General features: G+C 36.2%; 3 protein-coding genes across 3 annotated transcripts; 2 read left to right on the forward strand and 1 right to left on the reverse strand.

Moving 5' to 3' along the window:
* Window positions 1–5,138: 5,138 nt before the first annotated feature.
* On the forward strand, window positions 5,139–10,612 carry LOC126686106 (uncharacterized). Its single transcript, XM_050380137.2, has 4 exons — window positions 5,139–5,970; window positions 6,067–6,263; window positions 9,811–9,885; window positions 9,968–10,612. The coding sequence occupies exons 1-4, from the start codon at window positions 5,310–5,312 to the stop codon at window positions 10,325–10,327; spliced, it is 1,293 nt and encodes a 430-aa protein (XP_050236094.1). The 5' UTR covers window positions 5,139–5,309; the 3' UTR covers window positions 10,328–10,612.
* A 725-nt stretch (window positions 10,613–11,337) lies between these two features.
* Window positions 11,338–12,226, forward strand: LOC126686109 (thioredoxin H7-like). Its single transcript, XM_050380139.2, has 3 exons — window positions 11,338–11,569; window positions 11,672–11,794; window positions 11,924–12,226. Exons 1-3 carry the CDS (start codon window positions 11,420–11,422, stop codon window positions 12,056–12,058), a joined length of 408 nt encoding a protein of 135 aa, XP_050236096.1. The 5' UTR covers window positions 11,338–11,419; the 3' UTR covers window positions 12,059–12,226.
* A 300-nt stretch (window positions 12,227–12,526) lies between these two features.
* Window positions 12,527–14,382, reverse strand: LOC126686107 (uncharacterized). Its single transcript, XM_050380138.2, has 2 exons — window positions 13,587–14,382; window positions 12,527–13,175 (listed from the first exon to the last, which is right to left on the reverse strand). The coding sequence occupies exons 1-2, from the start codon at window positions 14,084–14,086 to the stop codon at window positions 12,716–12,718; spliced, it is 960 nt and encodes a 319-aa protein (XP_050236095.1). The 5' UTR covers window positions 14,087–14,382; the 3' UTR covers window positions 12,527–12,715.
* Window positions 14,383–16,737: the final 2,355 nt, after the last annotated feature.

Below are 16,737 nucleotides of genomic sequence, written 5' to 3' on the forward strand. Positions count from 1 at the left end.
TTTATCTATTTTCTAATTTTTGGCCTTGAAGGACATGCGATGTAGATTTGAATCTATGGGAAAACTGGAGATACTCTCGACTTTTGGAATTTTTAGAAATTTGTCAGAATATATAAAAAAAAGGATAATCTATATAAATTCCTTAAAAGTGCTATAAGAACATCTCCAACAATGCTCTCTATTTTAAAGAGCATCTTTAATAATAGAGAGTGTTTAAATTAACTCCAATTGACTCTTTAAATTTATCTAGATTTTGATTATTTGAGTTTCCCTTTTTTTTTCAATTTTACTATTTTCACTTTTCCTCTTATTTTATATATATGCTGTTTATTTTCTTTTCACCTGTATTTTTTTTTCTTTCATAACACAACTTGCACGAACATAACACAAATTAAAAGCAAATTATATATTTTGTAATCAAAAGCAACATGGAAGTTTGCAACAGAAGAAAACTGGTAATTGTTCATATTTATAAATTGGGAACTGAACTTTTTTTTTTTTTGCCAAAGGGAACTGAACTTCAAATTATGTGTTTATGTAGGCATTGCAAAGCCATTAAAAAATGATACTTTTGGTAACATTCATGAATAAAATAAAATGAAGAAACCTATATAATATAAATGAAATTCTCTACGTTAATGAACTAATCCAAATTAATAGAATAATATTAATTAGTCCCATGTCTTGTTCCTCCTAATAATGGGTGCTGTTATGCTAAATAAATGGTTACCAACATTTTTTGCTTCATATCTGCAGCAGTATCTGCAGCAGTATCATGAATGAGGTCCAGGGCAAACCAAAGTAGTTTGTGCAATGAGAATTGCTTTAATATTTGCAGCAGGAGCCTTTTTTTTTTTCCCTTCCTTCTCATTCAACAAATTTTGAATGCTAATCATCAATCCAACTCCTAATATCACTACTAATAATACCAAAAACAAGCATAATGATTAATTTCGTTTCATTCTACACTAATCAAAGGAAAAAGAGCTTATATTGTACAATAATTTATCATTCCACCTTACTTGGCGTTAACTATCAAGAGCTTCAACGCATAGAAATTTCAACAATTTAAACTTTTTTGAGGTGCTCAACATATCATATCTTTCATTTCCCCCATCAAAGCAACCGGAAGGGAATTCTTTCGACATGAATTTACTGTTTTATCAAAGTATTTTAGCCGTAAATGTTGGCCATTTGCTGAAGTCGTTAGTGTCGGGTTCTGAACAATAAAAACCACAGATTCACTATTCCATCCCCATAAAAGCAAAAATAGTTGAAAATTAAGCAAAAAAGCTACTCGTCTCCCATATCCTCTAGTACCATGGAGGATCACTTGACATGAATATGAGAGAACAAGAATGACTAGGACTTGGGAGATTCCAGAAGGATGTAATATAAATTACAATTCCAGACTATGTCTTAATCAAGCTTTTGTCTACTGCAGGTCTCTTTTCACTTGCAGCCAGACAAAAAATAACACCCTTTGACATCGGTGGCTCAGTTTTCACATTCGGCTGATTATACATTTAATTATAATGAATTGTTATACAACATAATTTCAGCATGTAATTTAATTATAATGAATTGTTATACAACATAATTTCAGCTGATTATACATTTCCCAATCTTTGATTTGATTTCAAAAGGATCTAATTCTAAAAGTCAATAAATATTTAAATCAAAATTAGGTTCTCATTTTATTGTTTATTTTCATAATCAAATAGCTTTTAATGAATACAATTCTAACTAATTCAGCTCATGCAGATTTATAAAAAAATTAAAAATTCAAGTTGATTGAAGGTTGTACATATTCCACATCATCAAAATATTAGATTTAATTAAACATAATATAATGAATATGAATTTCAACGAATCTAGATTCTAAAATTTTATATGAAATCTAGATTGTGTATTAGAAGCATAAAATAAATATAATGACGTATTATAGCTGTCGTAATCGTTTCTATCTTTAATAAATGCAAATATGGAGAATATTTTGATATTTGTTCATTACTATAGAGAATGAAATCAAAACATGTAGTATGTTAACTTTGAAGCAATGTAATGCTAGCACAACATGACAGTAACTATAGGAATTTTTTGGAAATACTGTCACAGCAACTTAATAAGAATCATATATCAACCTTACTAGAGATCAAATATCAAGTGGGAATCAATTATCCACCCATAAAAATAACAGACTGTGGAAGCTTGAAATTCTACTTGGAGCTGAAAAAGAATACAACAGATTGCATGAAATATCTATTATGTGTTTCATTAATAGCATTCTTTGATTCAACTGTTAAAGTATCAAATGCGGACATCCAGTCAGCACAACAATCTGTAAATACAACAAAATCAACACATGAGGTTAGATCAACAAGTGAAAAATAGAAGGAAGTAATATGTGATGTGATACATTATGCTAAGTTTTTGACAAACGACTTCATAGATAATGAAGATGAAGTAAAAAGTAACTTTAAAGGATGAACATGTCATAACAGACCCGAGACATAGCGAAATCAAAGAGGGACAGTTCTACAAAAAAAAGAGGTGCTGAAGTCAGTGTTAAGCTTTTATGCAATCAAAAACCATTTTCAATTCAAGGTACGCTGGTCATGTGAAAGACAATATTTCTTGAGCTGTTTGGATACAAATTACACATGGAAACTATGCTTAAAAATAAGGAAAAATAGAGATTTTTATCATTCGGAAACTCAATCTCAACGAAAGTTGTACAATGATTGCAAGTAGTGAGTTTATATTATTGTTTACCGCTTTATTAAGTAAAGTATATTGTTTTATATATCGTAAATGCAGCTTTAAAAGAGTGTTTAACTCATTATGGATCTGCTTTGGAACGAACTACTCGATTGGCATCATCGAGACTGTGTGCACCGGTAATATATATTTGGCGGATTATTATCTGGACCTCCTTTTAAGCGAGTTGTGGACCTCCTTTTGCTTGATTCTCGGAGGTTTATTTTTACTAAATAAAAGAGTCGAACTTTATTTAAACCCTTGGACCGCAGTAGTGCTAGTATTATTGTTATTATTTTACTCTATTGTTTCGCCAGTTGGTCTGGTTGCCTATTATTTTACTTTGGCATGTTATACTTTTGATTCTGGAGTATTTATATAATTGGCATCTGTTGGAGTCTCGGGTTTGAACCGAGCATTTAATTAAACATATGTTGTTTATATAAAGGGCTAGATTCAGGTTGGAGTCTCAGTTGCCCCCGAGCAAGTTCTATGCAGGTTTGATTGTGATGTTTGATGTCCGCGAGGCTAGCTACGGGTTTCAGTACGACCATACTCATACCCTAACACCGGTCACGATCTCCGATTTTGGGTCGTGACAGCCAAACACACGAGTTTCGGGAAGGTCTACAATCCGGTCTTTTGTTCCGATTCACGATAATCTTACCCATAAGCGAGTAAGGTTATCTAGTCTATATAAAAGGCATTTCATAGTTGAAATAGGTGGCGACTCTATTTTCAAACCATTTCCAAATCAAGAAATCAGCCATAAACCTGGGTGAGCGGCCCTGAATTTCATTCTGCTCACAAGAACTCCATAAAACGTATGCCATACAATCATGGACATGTGCAACAAACCAAAAGATACTCTATTGATACCTGTCAAACAAAGAGAATTAAAAATTGAAACTAATAGAAAAAACGATTCGCTAGAAGAGAGAATGACTCGCCTCAAATAAAGCTAAAACTTTCAAGACGTACATACCAAGGCTTTAGCTCACTTGCACGCGAGGGCGGGGGAAAAGGGAGGCTAATGATGGAAACCGAATTCCAGCATAAGTATAATAGAATCGAGTCGTACCAGATCTGCCCTTTTGGGAGAATCCTAAAACTCGTCTAAAGGTGAAAGTCAAATGACATCGGTACTCGAGTCCCCAAGACTCGCCGAACTTAAAGACTAAAGAGAGATTCATCCGAATTTCCAGAAAGACCGATTCCCAAAGAACTCAATCAAAGAACATAATTATAGAAAAATATTTTGTTTTAATATGGTATAGTAAAAATATATTAATTTAAATTATATAATGAACCCCAATGTGTACAATTTGTGGATCCGCTACTGCTTCCACGCATTTATCTTTGATAATATTGACATATTTAAGAAGTTAGGTACGGAATAAAAATGGCAAAATTTGATACCAATTGATCATCATGTACAAGTTCAAGGATGCAAATTGATCATTCACAATATGGGTCGAAAGAAGTTGACCTGCTATCCATAAACCTATGAGTGAGCAAAAACCGAATCAAAACATTAATCCGATCCAAATCAATTCAAAATTAATTTTGGTTTGGTTAAAATGGTCAAAATGGATTATTTTGGTTTCAAATTATAAAAAAATATGGTTATTGATTTTAGTTTGCTTTTAACTAGTGGTTAACCGAACCGACCCTAAAACCGAAATTTACAGTAATATTATTTTTATTACTCCCTCCGTCCCATTTTAGAAGTCCCATTTGACTTTACACACAGATTAAGAAAACATTAATTATTCTTGTCTTTTCATATTTTTTCATGTTTTGCCCCTATTAATGATAGTGGAATTTTCCATAAAACTCTTTTAAGATAACTAAAATAAGGGTAAAATAGGGTATTCAATGGAAAAATATTCTAAAAATAATAATGGGACTTTTTAAATGGGACATCCCAAAATAGAATATGGGACTTCTTAAACGGGACGGAGGGAGTAATATTTATATATGTATAAATAAATACAAATTTTTTTTATTGAAATATTTATATATAAATATAACATGTGTGTATAGATACATATATGAAAATAAAACATATAAACTAATACACTTATTAAGTAAAAATTATTACGTATAATTTTAATTATTACGTATAATTATATATAATTTTTATCTAAATCTATATTAATCAAACCAAACTAAACTGAACCAAAATCGATGCTAAAGTTTGGTTAATCGAACCAAAATTTTATATAAATATTTAGCGTGGTTTGATTTTTATATTTTCCCATAAAATATAATGTGGTTTTGGAGGTTATTAAATCAAATCGAATCAAACCGAACCGAACCATACTCACCCCTACATGAACCAATCATCATCATTTCAAATCTCAGTATAAATCATTTAATTGGTTCCCTTTTCACATAGTCGCCGCTTACATTACCCTTTGTTCTCTCTCACTCACTCCTCTTTATCCTCCAACTCCCACTCAAAACCCTCACTCTCCACCGCCACCGCCACCGCCACCGCCACATCCGGTGGTGCTTCAATTTTTATCTCCTTCGATCTTGAAAAAATGGCAGCAACATCATCGTCGGCAGAAGCAGCAACAGCAGCCGAGGGACCAGTACTAAGCTTAATCAACAAGCGCATACGAGCACTCCGTAAAAAATACAACCGCATCCTTCAAATGGAAGAATCAATCTCACAAGGCAAACCTATCAACAAGGAACAAGAAGACGTTCTCCGCTCCAAACCCTACCTCATCGCTTCCATGGAAGAGCTCGAAAAATTAAAACAACCGCTCTCCGTCGCCGTTTCGGAGGAAATCGACCTCACTATCCAACGCAACAAACTTAACGAACCTAACAGTAATGGTAACAGTGAGATTAACCGTAACGGTAGCAGTAACGGTGTGGTGATTGAGGATCTGTTGAATTTGTTGTATTTTGGTTCGTTGTTTGATGTGAAGTCGCAAAATGATTTTACGGCTACGATGCTGACTAGGACTCACGAGAGGGGTTGTTGTTTGACCTATGATTATGTTACTGATGATGCTACTGATCTGCTTGGTGAGAGAGATTTGGATTTGATTTCAAAACTCGGCGGTTTGCTCATTTCGCGGCCGGTTGATTCTAGTTTGTCTCATAAGAATGCCTTGCTTAAGTGTGTTGAGCATGCTAAGCTCTGGCTTTCGAACTCTGATCAGCTTATCGATGCCAATGCCAATGTTTCATGTAATTGGGTTTTTTTCTTTTTGTTGTGGCTGTTTATTGATGAGTTAGGTTTTATTTATTGTTGTTGATGATGGTTTGGAATTTTTTGTATGGCAGATGTGGAGTTGAAGGAGAGGCTGATTAAGATTATGGCTTCTGATTACTTTACAACTACGCCGGAGATGAAAGCTCCAGTTGAAGTGGCGGCTGCTGCTGCTGCTGGCAATTATGTTACTTTTCAGGCTCCAGTCCATGGAGCTGTTCCTATGTCTGCCTCGGTACCAGCAGAAGGCTCTAATGAGCAGGACCAGGAGGTACAATCTGGAAACATTACACATTTATGTGATTTTGTTTACTGTTATTATATGAACTGCCCTTTGCATGTTTGCATTTGATTTATGGTTGGCTGTTATTTGATTTCGAGGTGTTAGCTTATGACATTTGGCCTACTCTTGGTAGTCGCAGCTGGCCTTCATGTTTACTGATTGTCTGTATTATATGTAGAAGAAATTAGATCTCTGATAGATGTTTGGCATGATTAGTCTATGACGTGGGATTTTTTTTCCTCATTAGCATGCATAAGTTTTTATATTTTTGTTCTGGACTGCTTTTCATACATGTGCTAGTTTCAATTTTCAAACACGAGTACATGAGAACAAGGTGTGGTGCTGTCGTATGGTGGAAGTGACAAAGTATACCTACTTGTAAGCATCATCATACATTCAAATTTTATGAAATTGCACCTGTTTGAAAAAATTCAGCACTATATTAGGGCCATAATCTTTTAGTGTAATTCATCATGGCCAATTGGCCATCTACTCATTATAGAAAGGTGTTGAAACGCTTGTCATTACATTCTAACATAAATGTGTGCTCATCATTGAAAGTATAATTTTCTTACTGGAACTGTTGAAATCTGGGCATAGAATAAGATTTTTGTACATAATATATGGGCTGGTAGGTTTTATGTTGGTTTGTATTGGCCACATGTAACTTTGATACTCATATGTCGACTCTTATCTCAAAATGTTGGATCCTCAATATTTAGACTTGTATAATCTTCCAATGACTTGCGAGATTTGAAGAATTACAATTACGGAATAAAATATTTTTAATGGTTTTAGGGCGCAGACAAAGAAATCAATTTGCAGTTATAGGCATATAGTAGATAAGGCTTTTGGGCTTTGGTTTGAAGAATACATTCCCAGTTGGTGCTAGCTAAAAGCAAGGAATTTTATTACAATGTTTAGGGGCCACATGGTGAGAAATTGCATGTTAATCTCGGATTGCTAAATATTTTGTTATGGAATTTGTGCTCGGCTAAAAAGAGGGTCCGTCAATTGCGATTTTCCTTTTTTTTCTATATAGCCCAACAAGTTTAATCCTACTTTGAGGTTCCACTGCAAAAGCTGATTAGTTTTGGCTTGCATGCTATGGAATTTACTTATTTGAGCTTTTTAGGTTATGATGCTGTTATGTTTGCATTTTCCCACTCATTTTATTTTTCTTGTTAAAAAAGAATGTATACAGTTCACCTCTAGGGAATTTTTGTATATCAGCATTCTGGATCCAGTTTATGGAATGGTACAATGTCTTGCTATTTTTTTCTTTGAAAACATTTTTAGAAATTTGAGAAACTCCATCTGAAGTGTGTGTTGAACTTATTCATAGACAAATGCATCTTGAAATTCATCTTCATCTAGGAAATAACTACCTTTGTCCTCCCAGATTTCTTGGTTAAATGTCATCTTTTTAGAAAGTTCAATTTTTCTACATCTCCTTCAATTTTGATAACACATTTGAAGAATTTTATCAGTTTTAGTTGTTGTATTGGCTTCTATCTGTCTGTTCCCAGATTCTTGATGTCAGCCTTTTTACTTTCTCTTGAATGCACTCTTTTTTTGCTGTCATTTCTTCTTTCTATGCTGCAGCATGAACAAGAAAATGATTAAAAAGTTGTAGTAGTTATATTAGGATTCGCCCATTCGGTGTACCAATTTGTAATACTTTGACCATGCACTATGAAGCTGTGAGTTAATTATCAAACGTGTACTTGTGTTTGGTGAATCTTGTTACTTATGTTCAACACCTTCAAAGGAGTTCTATACTGCTTTTGTCTTGCCATATCAAGACTGATTTGTTTTTCTTCTTATATTCTAAATAAATTGTCTTGGATAACATCGAGGCAGAGATGCAATGAAGAAAGAATTGGAAAATGCTTCTTGCTTACTGTTTAGCTGAATGCTTCTAGAAAGGTTAAGGAATGGTAGACATTAGGTATCGCTATAGTGCCAACTCGTATGCTCTGATATATGGCCTAGTACATGGATATCTTATGTTTCTTTGTAAAGACAGGGGAGTAGCATTATTAACTTGGAGGAGGTTGATAATTTTAAACTGGGACATGCCAAAAGAATATAAAGTGTTGCTCATTCTTTATTATATTACATCACATATAGTAGGTTCTGTTAGTTTCATGACATGATTGTTGAGGTGTGTTTGGGACCCAAAAGGAATAGAAAGAGACAAATTATTATACTACTAAATCATTTTAATTATTTACTGATTCATTTGAATTATCGGTTACATTTTTTTATTATTTGTAGGTTTCCTTTTAAATAAGATTTTATTGCTATTCTAATCTGTCGCTGGTGTTTAAGGCTGCAGAGGTAGCAACTTATCTGTCAGTCGACCATGGAATCCTATATGTCTAGTTAGCTACACTTAGAGTATTTTTCACTGGATTTAGCTCATTCTCTCTTATTATAGTTGAGCTATATCACTCACTTTTTGGTCTTCATGAGTTCGCTGCAACTTTAGAAATTTCTTTGTTTATACTAGTTGTGTAAGTTTTTTAGCATGCCAATAAAGAGAACTTGATAATATACGTGATTCATCTCATGTCGAGCATTTTTGCTGTTATTTTATTTCAGATGCTTTTATATTCGCATACTTGAGTTGAGCGTCGTGACTGGAGGGTTTCAAATTCTGTAATTATTCATTTTGAGTTTTTGAATTTCAATCTTTTTGCTGTTTGCTGTTCTATTGATATTGCTGCATATTTAGCTCTTGAATCTCTATATAGAATATGTGTGGAATACATAATAATTTATTTAAGTGTTATTCATGTCCCACAAACTTATGCTCCGCCATTATTTCCCTCAATTTTTTTAAACTTATAATCTACGGGTGTGGATCAATTAATCAAATCATTCCTATCCAAGCATTGCCATTTTGGCAGCATACTCCACAGCAATCTGAAGTAGGCCACCTGTCGTTGATGCTCCAATGCTCAGTTATAAGAGTCATGTGGTATCGTTGGCACACAAAACGAACATCCCGCTAAACTGTCACAGTTTAACACAATGTACTGGTGTCGCATATCTATATTCTTAATTGTGTCCCAGTAACAGGACTTCAGCTTCCAATGTAGACACTTTACGCCTAGTTAATTGAGGCCAACTAACACACAATAGACACGTGGATCCCTGATGAAGATAGTATAGGATAAGGGATTTTTAATGTGGTAGTAGTAATTAGTAGAGAGTTCATTCTTAATTTTTTTAATGGATTTAGTTCCAAATAAGTTAAAACTTTAACAAAATGTTCTATCTACATGATATATTGAAGCTAATAAATTGATCATCTCCTTGGGTAACTATGTGGGGAATAGAATTTATTTCTTGTGAAGAAAACGATTGATTGATTCGTAAAATTTGCAACTGAAATAGACATGGTTAGATTATATTGAACGTTAATGTTCATTTGTAAATGTATTTGTTTCTAGAGGCGGTTGAGCCTTGATGTACCAGTTTTTGTGAACATGTCAATTCGATTTCTGAGTGTTTATCTTTTGTGTAGGATGGGGAGACGGCAGATTTCCAAGGAGGCGAAACTGGGGATACCCAATCCAGTCCCCCTGGGGAACTGCAGAAGGTGCATACACTTGGTACATTAAGACAATGTATTTTTTATCTTTCGCAGACATTTTTTTAATGTGTACATATTCTCCATTCAGGATGAGTCAGAAACTGAAATTCCTGCAGAAGGAGAACAAGGTGAGTCATCAGATGTGGACAATATTCAAACAGAGGTAGACCCCAGGGAGCAACAATATATTGGTCGGCGTAACTATCCAAACCAAAGAGGCGGGCGGGGTGGGAACGGAGGCGGGCGTAGGGGATATCCAAATGTGCGAGGTGGTAGAAGTAGTGGCAGAGGAGGAGGTGGGTACCAAAATGGGAGGCAACAATTTTACGATCAATCTGGAAACTATTACCAGAGGAACTATTATAACAATCGGGGAAGGGGCGGCAGAGGCGGTGGGCACCCTTATAATAACCATGGTTCCGCAGCTGATGTTGGGGTGGCCTCGTGATATCAATAATCCCTGTATGTTGCTAAGGTGTCCCTGTTGCTAGTTTTTGTAGGCCTTGCTTTTCTGCACCAAGCTCAGTTATGAGTGTAGGTTTACATTTTGATGCCAGACGCCCTTTTCTTTAGTAGTTGAGTGAATGGAGTATTTTCTGAACTTTAAACATAATTCTGAAGTTTGGTGTTATGTTAGTGGAAAGTAGAAGGGGTTCTGATTGAGCTATCGACTTGTTCGCTATCAACTGTGGTCCATAATCCTCCGTTTTAACTTGATTTCTTTCCGTTTTAACTTGATTCCTCTCCGTTTTAACTTGATTCCTTTTTGGGCTATGTTGCTCAACAGCTAAGCTATGATAGTACATTAAAAAAAGTATCATGCATGACGGCCGTCAACTCCACAATATAAATGAGCTTTTGCTTATTTTTCCCTTACAACTTTAGACATGATGCTTTTACGCACATATACTTGTTCACACTTTGTAAAAAGAGAAACAAAAATCATGCTCTTAAACAAACTTATGTACTATAAAGAATAAGTGGGTGTTTTGTCAAATATTATAAAATGTAGATGCTTTTCCCACCACAACAGCAATTACCTACTCATAAACAATGCATTTTCCCTAAACCAGACTCCAATCTTTGTTCGAATTCTTGTAAACTACTTGACGAATCTTGGTTCTAATACCCTCGTTGATTACGTGAGAAAAAAAAATTAATAGAAGGATTAATTAGAGTGGATTAGTATAGGATTCGAATATTAGCATACAAGGTGAAAAGTTACAATAGCTTGCCAATAGTGAGCAGATTGTTTAGTTCATCACCTGTTTACGTACTAGTATTATAAGAGATTGATTCACTTCGGTGGGCTAAATTTGCATGCGGACCATGCCTCAAAATTTTGGACGGTTCATGTAAATTTGAAGGTCACATCTAGCTAGGAATCCTATTCTCTGAAATTAAACAAATAACAGCTCAAAATTTGCTACCACCTTTTCAACCTTATATAAACCCCAATCCTACCTAAGTTCTATATCCAAGCTGAAGACTCGTTTCTGGAGTTCAGAAACAAAGCTCGAATTCCACGTTTTTTTCCGTCATGTCATTTCTTCAAACACCAACAACAAGAATGTATAGATTCAATCACTTGGACAGAGTTTCAGACACGACTCAGTCGAGGGTTGTGGAAATGCGTTCTGAAGATCATTGGAGAACTTACTTCAATGCCTCCAAAAGAAACAACAAGCTGGTAACTTAGTTATACTCCAATGTTCAATGCTTATTTAGTTCTTCTACTCTATGTTTCTGTTGCTTTATTCGTTCTGATTTGATCGTTTTTTGTTTTGTGAAGTTGGTGGTGGAATTCACAGCTACGTGGTGCAGACCTTGTCGATTGATGGAACAAACTATTCAAGAATTTGCTGCTACGTTCTCAGATGTTGATTTTGTCAAGATTGATGTGGATCGTTTGATGGTAAAATTATCTTTACCTTTGCAGTTTATTTACATGATTTATGTTCTCTTAGGTAGACAGCGGTTGAAGTTTACTATATGATGAAATAATTTCTCGATATAATGATACTGATAATTGTCTTGGCGACAGTTTGTGGCTGACGAATTCAAGGCGAACACATTGCCAGCATTTGTACTGATGAAGCGAGGCAAACAAGTTGATAAGGTAGCAGGAGTCAAAAAGAATGAGTTGCAGAGCAAGATTGAGCAACACAGGATACCATAACTATGATACCTTATATGCAATAGTTAACGAAGCCATATATAATCAACACGAAAAAAATAAAGCTAAGAGATTACGACATTTGACATTTTATTGAGGCATTTCCCTTTTACCTGTAACTAAGTCAAATCAAATAATATTCGACACTATTGAATGTTGTTTTAGTACAAAGCGGGTTCCAGTCTAAAAATATGCCAAATTCTCGCAGCTCTAAGAAACACACACATCCATGCATTATCTATCAACTTTTAGATCAAAATAAAGGCAGAGTGCAGAGATATATTATGGTGGAATATGCGAAAAATAGATAAAAATTGTTCAGATTAAACTCGTCAGCTGTTCGAAGAGTTGTTAGCGATCGTTGAATTTCATCTAACAGCCGAACCAAATCGATATCTTGTCACAACCCTTCTATCAAGGATTTCAATCCCATCAAACATAAACATTACATACATGATTTTTCCTTGTAACTTCAAAGCAAAAACACTAAAAGCAGATCACTTGTACACAAATTTTAATCAGTAGCAGTAACACATTAACAACAGTGCTTTAAATGCTATGAATACCTACTATGCACAAACTTACTCCACCAAGAATACTGGGGAACACGTAATGTATTTACACTTAATTAACCTACCATACAACAATTTGAACTCTGAACTAACGATCCACGACGACGTTTCCCCCCAGGACCCTCTTGAGATCAGATTTCTGTTGTGCAGTGAGTATCGACGGAAATGTAACATCAAATTTGATTATAAGGTTACCTCTCTTGTGCGGTTGTTTAGAAATCGGCATTCCTTCATCCGAAATCACCACCTCATAGCCTGGTTTGATAATATCCGTCGCAGGAACTGTAAGATATCTTCCGTCCAACGTCGTTAAATCAAAAGTCTTCCCTGTAAGAGCTTCAAGTAGGGAAATTTTCTGATTGACTATCAAATCATTTCCATCTCTCTTGAAAACAGCATGCGGCTTTTCGTCCACCACGAAAATAACATCGGCAGCAACTACACCGCCAGCTTCTTGATTTCCTCTCTCAGGAAAAGTGATCTTCGTGCCTTTCTTCCACCCTGCTTTTATTTCTATCTTCAATATTTCATCTACAATTTTCGGCTTACTGCAACATAACATTTTACACAAGAAAACTAAAAATATTAGATCTTTAACATTTCCAAACACATACAAATTCATTCAAGTGATTCATATTGAAAAAAAGATAATAGCTATTAGGCTATGTTCACTTCATAAAATGAAATAACATAAAATTAAATAATTATTCCGTAAAAAATTGAATAGTCATTCTTTATTTTTGAGAAGAATACTCATTCCACAAAATCATGAAATAACAATTTCATGAACTAAAATAAAGAACGGTTGTTTTATACAGAATAACTATTTCATTCTACATTTATTTTATGAACTAAAATAAAGTATTCACAGTCATTCTATATGGAATTGAATAGTTACTCCGTAAGAAATTAAATAATCATTTTATACGGAATAGTTATTCGATTTTCAGAATACTAACCCGAATTCGTCAGGAACAGAGCGAGAAATCTTGACTTTTCTTTTCGTACCTTTGTAAAGCTCCTCCAAACCACACAACAACTTACTCTCAATAGCCGCAACTTTCTTAACACCATGATTCCCCATTTCCCCATTCCGATAGAACCCACTCTTGACACTCCCACCGCCGCCGGATCCACCAAAAAAGTCATTAAAAATATCATTGGGATCCCTCGAGTTAAACCCGAATCCCCCATTTGGCGGCGTCTGCGGCACATCAGCACCAAATTCAAAGCTCTTCAACCCCTCTTCTCCATAAAGATCATAGATTCGACGCTTTTGCGGATCGCTAAGAACATCATAAGCTTCAGATATTTGCTTAAACTTAGCCTCAGCTTCTGTCTTGTAAACAGGGTTCTTGTCAGGATGCCACTTCATTGCTAGTCTTTTGTATGCTTTTTTGAGCTCGTCATCGTTGGCTCTTCGGTTCACCTTCAGTACACTGAAGTAATCAACACCCATCAGAAAATAATTTGGATTCTTTAATGTCGGCGACGGACAATACGGTGAGCCGGGTGGTTAAGGCTGAGTTTTGGTGGAGTTTGAAAAGTGAAGGGATAGCTTTGATTTGATGACGCGTTTGTTTGTTTGTTGGAAGATTTGGTGAGTTGTGTCTGATATTCTTAAAGAAGAAATGTTGGTGGCATAGGTGTGGGTCAGAGACTTATTTGTAACACACAAATACAGAATCGACAAGGCCGACTGGTAATAGTAATTTGTTGTGGAATTGGAAATTGGTAACTGTAAAAATTGAGTTCTGCAACCATGATTTTATGGTGAAGCCACGGGGTTATTTTCATTTCATTCTGAGTCCTCACTGATCATTACTTGTAATCTTCGACGAAATGACAGCCCTGTCTGTCTAGATGTAAAAAAAAATTTACTAGTATTTTATAACATAAATTTGATACTTAATTAATAAAGAGAAAAGGGCTATTCATGCTCTTAGAGTTTAGGATTAGGATCAAGTGAGTTCTCAACGTCCGAAAAAATTCACCTATGGGTCCTCAGTTTGACACCGTCTCATTGCTTTTAAAATAGTGTGATCCTACGTGGCGAAGAGAAAGGATTATTATGCTTCTAATGTTTAGGTCCAGATCAAATGAACATTTAACATTTGAAAAAGTTCACTTATGCCTTCACGTTTGAAAACATGAACTGATAACGTAGCACATCTAATAGGGGCGAAGCAACCTCGCCAGGAACGAACATCACTAAGTCAAGCATTTCACCGACCTGATAACAATGCCCGACCTTCTCGAAATCTTAGAGCACGCGACTTGGGGGGTCACCGGATCAATGGGAATTCAAACATCATCCGAGACAATCATGCCTGATAAGGTCGGACCAGGAATTCTATCCGGGATCTGAGTTATATTCAACTCAGACCTAGGCCGAGCTCCGAGCTCCTAAGCCTGAAGGACCGGACCATCTGGTCCGAGCTCTGAACAACTCTCAAATACAAGAGCCATGATAACTTGACTCCCAAGTTATCCGGGCTTCAAGGCTTGACCGGGCTCCGAGGTCCTGCCCCGGAGCGCTCTCGTGTACCAGATCCTGGGACCACAGGAGATCTTCTGACAAGTACGTGAAGAATGTTCCCTCTGACACACCTAACAACCTGTGCCACCCGCAGGGATATTCTGCCACGTCAGCATAACTGATTTCTGGGACCACTGGGCTCATAGCTTGCCAGCAAGGCAGGTTTGTCCTTAAACCCTAACTATAAATAGAGGGTTTAAGGACAAACCCTAGGTAATTTTCTCTTTTCTCTACTCTAAGCACTCTCCTTTTCTCTTCTTCTTCTTCCTTTACTTCAAAAAAAACCTTACTTGAGCGTCGGAGTGAACGTCCGGTGACCCCCACCGGAGTTCCTTCTGACCTCTGTTTATTTGTGGTGTGCAGGTCGGTAAAGCTCGGATTCTGTTTGGTGATTCATCACTTGGCGCCGTCTGTGGGAAACGTTTTGTATTCCCCTGTTCTGCTCTGGTTCTTTTGACGTTGCTGATCAGATCTTGACAAGAAACAATGGCTGATGATCCTGTTTTGGACAGGGTAGACCCTCTGGGAACTACGGTTACCGACACTAACTTGGTTAGTGGAGTTTCTGCCAGTGGTCGGACCTCTGTGATCACTGGTTTAACTCCTCCGGCGAATGCTCAGGTGGGAGGATCCAGGGCCTCCGGCAGTGGAGCTGGATTTGTGCCTTTATATGGGTTGGAAAACTATCCTAGGGCGAACCCTTTTGCTTCAGATGCAAGTCACACCCACTTATCAACCCCAGGAACCACCGTGCCTCAGAGTTTCCTCCACAATACCTTGTCTCCCTCTCAACTCAACTTCCCGGTAGACGCTACACTGGTGGCTACGGGAACAGGAACAACTTCTGGGCAGGATATACCTCCGGCGGTCTTACAAGCTCAAGAATATTTAGAATACATGGCTCGCCAACTGCACCAGGCCCAGCAGATGCATTTTGCAGTCATGTCCCAGTATTACCCAAGTTACAATCCCTCCGCCACCCCCGTGGCCCCTCCACCCCAAGCTGCTAAGTTTCAGGATGGTTGTCACGACCCAATTATTGAGCCGAGACCGGCGCTAGGGAATGGGAGTGGTAGCTCCGAAACCCGTAGCAAGCCTAAAACCATTAATAATTTTTCACAATTGAAAACATATTATTATATATAAAACGTTTTCAGAAAACTCTTTAAATAATATAATATAGATATTAAAATATCATATTAGAGTTTACATTCAAAACTAACTATTTGAAATCAATTTACCAATCTTAGATTGACAACTACTGACTACTGCAGCTCATGTAACTCATATTTGTGCAAGTCCAATGACTTCTGGCACAATGGAGATGGTTTGTCTGATCCGACTTCTACTACCTGCAAACATCAAAGTGAGGGGTCAGTATTTGGGAAAATACTGAGTGAGTTTGCAAGTTACTTATAGTATTATCAAAATATAGCGTCACACGCTTAATACGTATGCAAATTCCATACATAATATAAGCACACAGTAAACGTTCCTAATTAACAGACTCTATCAAAACTCTAATCCTTGATTCGCTAAACTTATATAATCGAATCAACTTGATCCAAATG

This window comes from Mercurialis annua, linkage group LG6 (genome assembly GCF_937616625.2).
Source record: "Mercurialis annua linkage group LG6, ddMerAnnu1.2, whole genome shotgun sequence".
NCBI lineage: Eukaryota > Viridiplantae > Streptophyta > Magnoliopsida > Malpighiales > Euphorbiaceae > Mercurialis > Mercurialis annua.

What these genes read in the sequence shown, in the direction of transcription:
- LOC126686109 (XM_050380139.2), top strand. Translation starts at nt 11,420, where the DNA reads ATGTCATTTCTTCAAACACCAACAACAAGAATGTATAGATTCAATCAC. An exon ending in CCAAAAGAAACAACAAGCTG is followed by an intron (nt 11,570 to 11,671) that starts GTAACTTAGTTA and finishes TGTTTTGTGAAG; the next exon opens with TTGGTGGTGGAATTCACAGC. An exon ending in TTGATGTGGATCGTTTGATG is followed by an intron (nt 11,795 to 11,923) that starts GTAAAATTATCT and finishes TCTTGGCGACAG; the next exon opens with TTTGTGGCTGACGAATTCAA.
- LOC126686106 (XM_050380137.2), top strand. Translation starts at nt 5,310, where the DNA reads ATGGCAGCAACATCATCGTCGGCAGAAGCAGCAACAGCAGCCGAGGGA. An exon ending in TGCCAATGCCAATGTTTCAT is followed by an intron (nt 5,971 to 6,066) that starts GTAATTGGGTTT and finishes TTTGTATGGCAG; the next exon opens with ATGTGGAGTTGAAGGAGAGG. An exon ending in CCCCTGGGGAACTGCAGAAG is followed by an intron (nt 9,886 to 9,967) that starts GTGCATACACTT and finishes TTCTCCATTCAG; the next exon opens with GATGAGTCAGAAACTGAAAT.
- LOC126686107 (XM_050380138.2), bottom strand. Translation starts at nt 14,086, where the DNA reads ATGGGTGTTGATTACTTCAGTGTACTGAAGGTGAACCGAAGAGCCAAC. An exon ending in TCTGTTCCTGACGAATTCGG is followed by an intron (nt 13,176 to 13,586) that starts GTTAGTATTCTG and finishes GTTATGTTGCAG; the next exon opens with TAAGCCGAAAATTGTAGATG.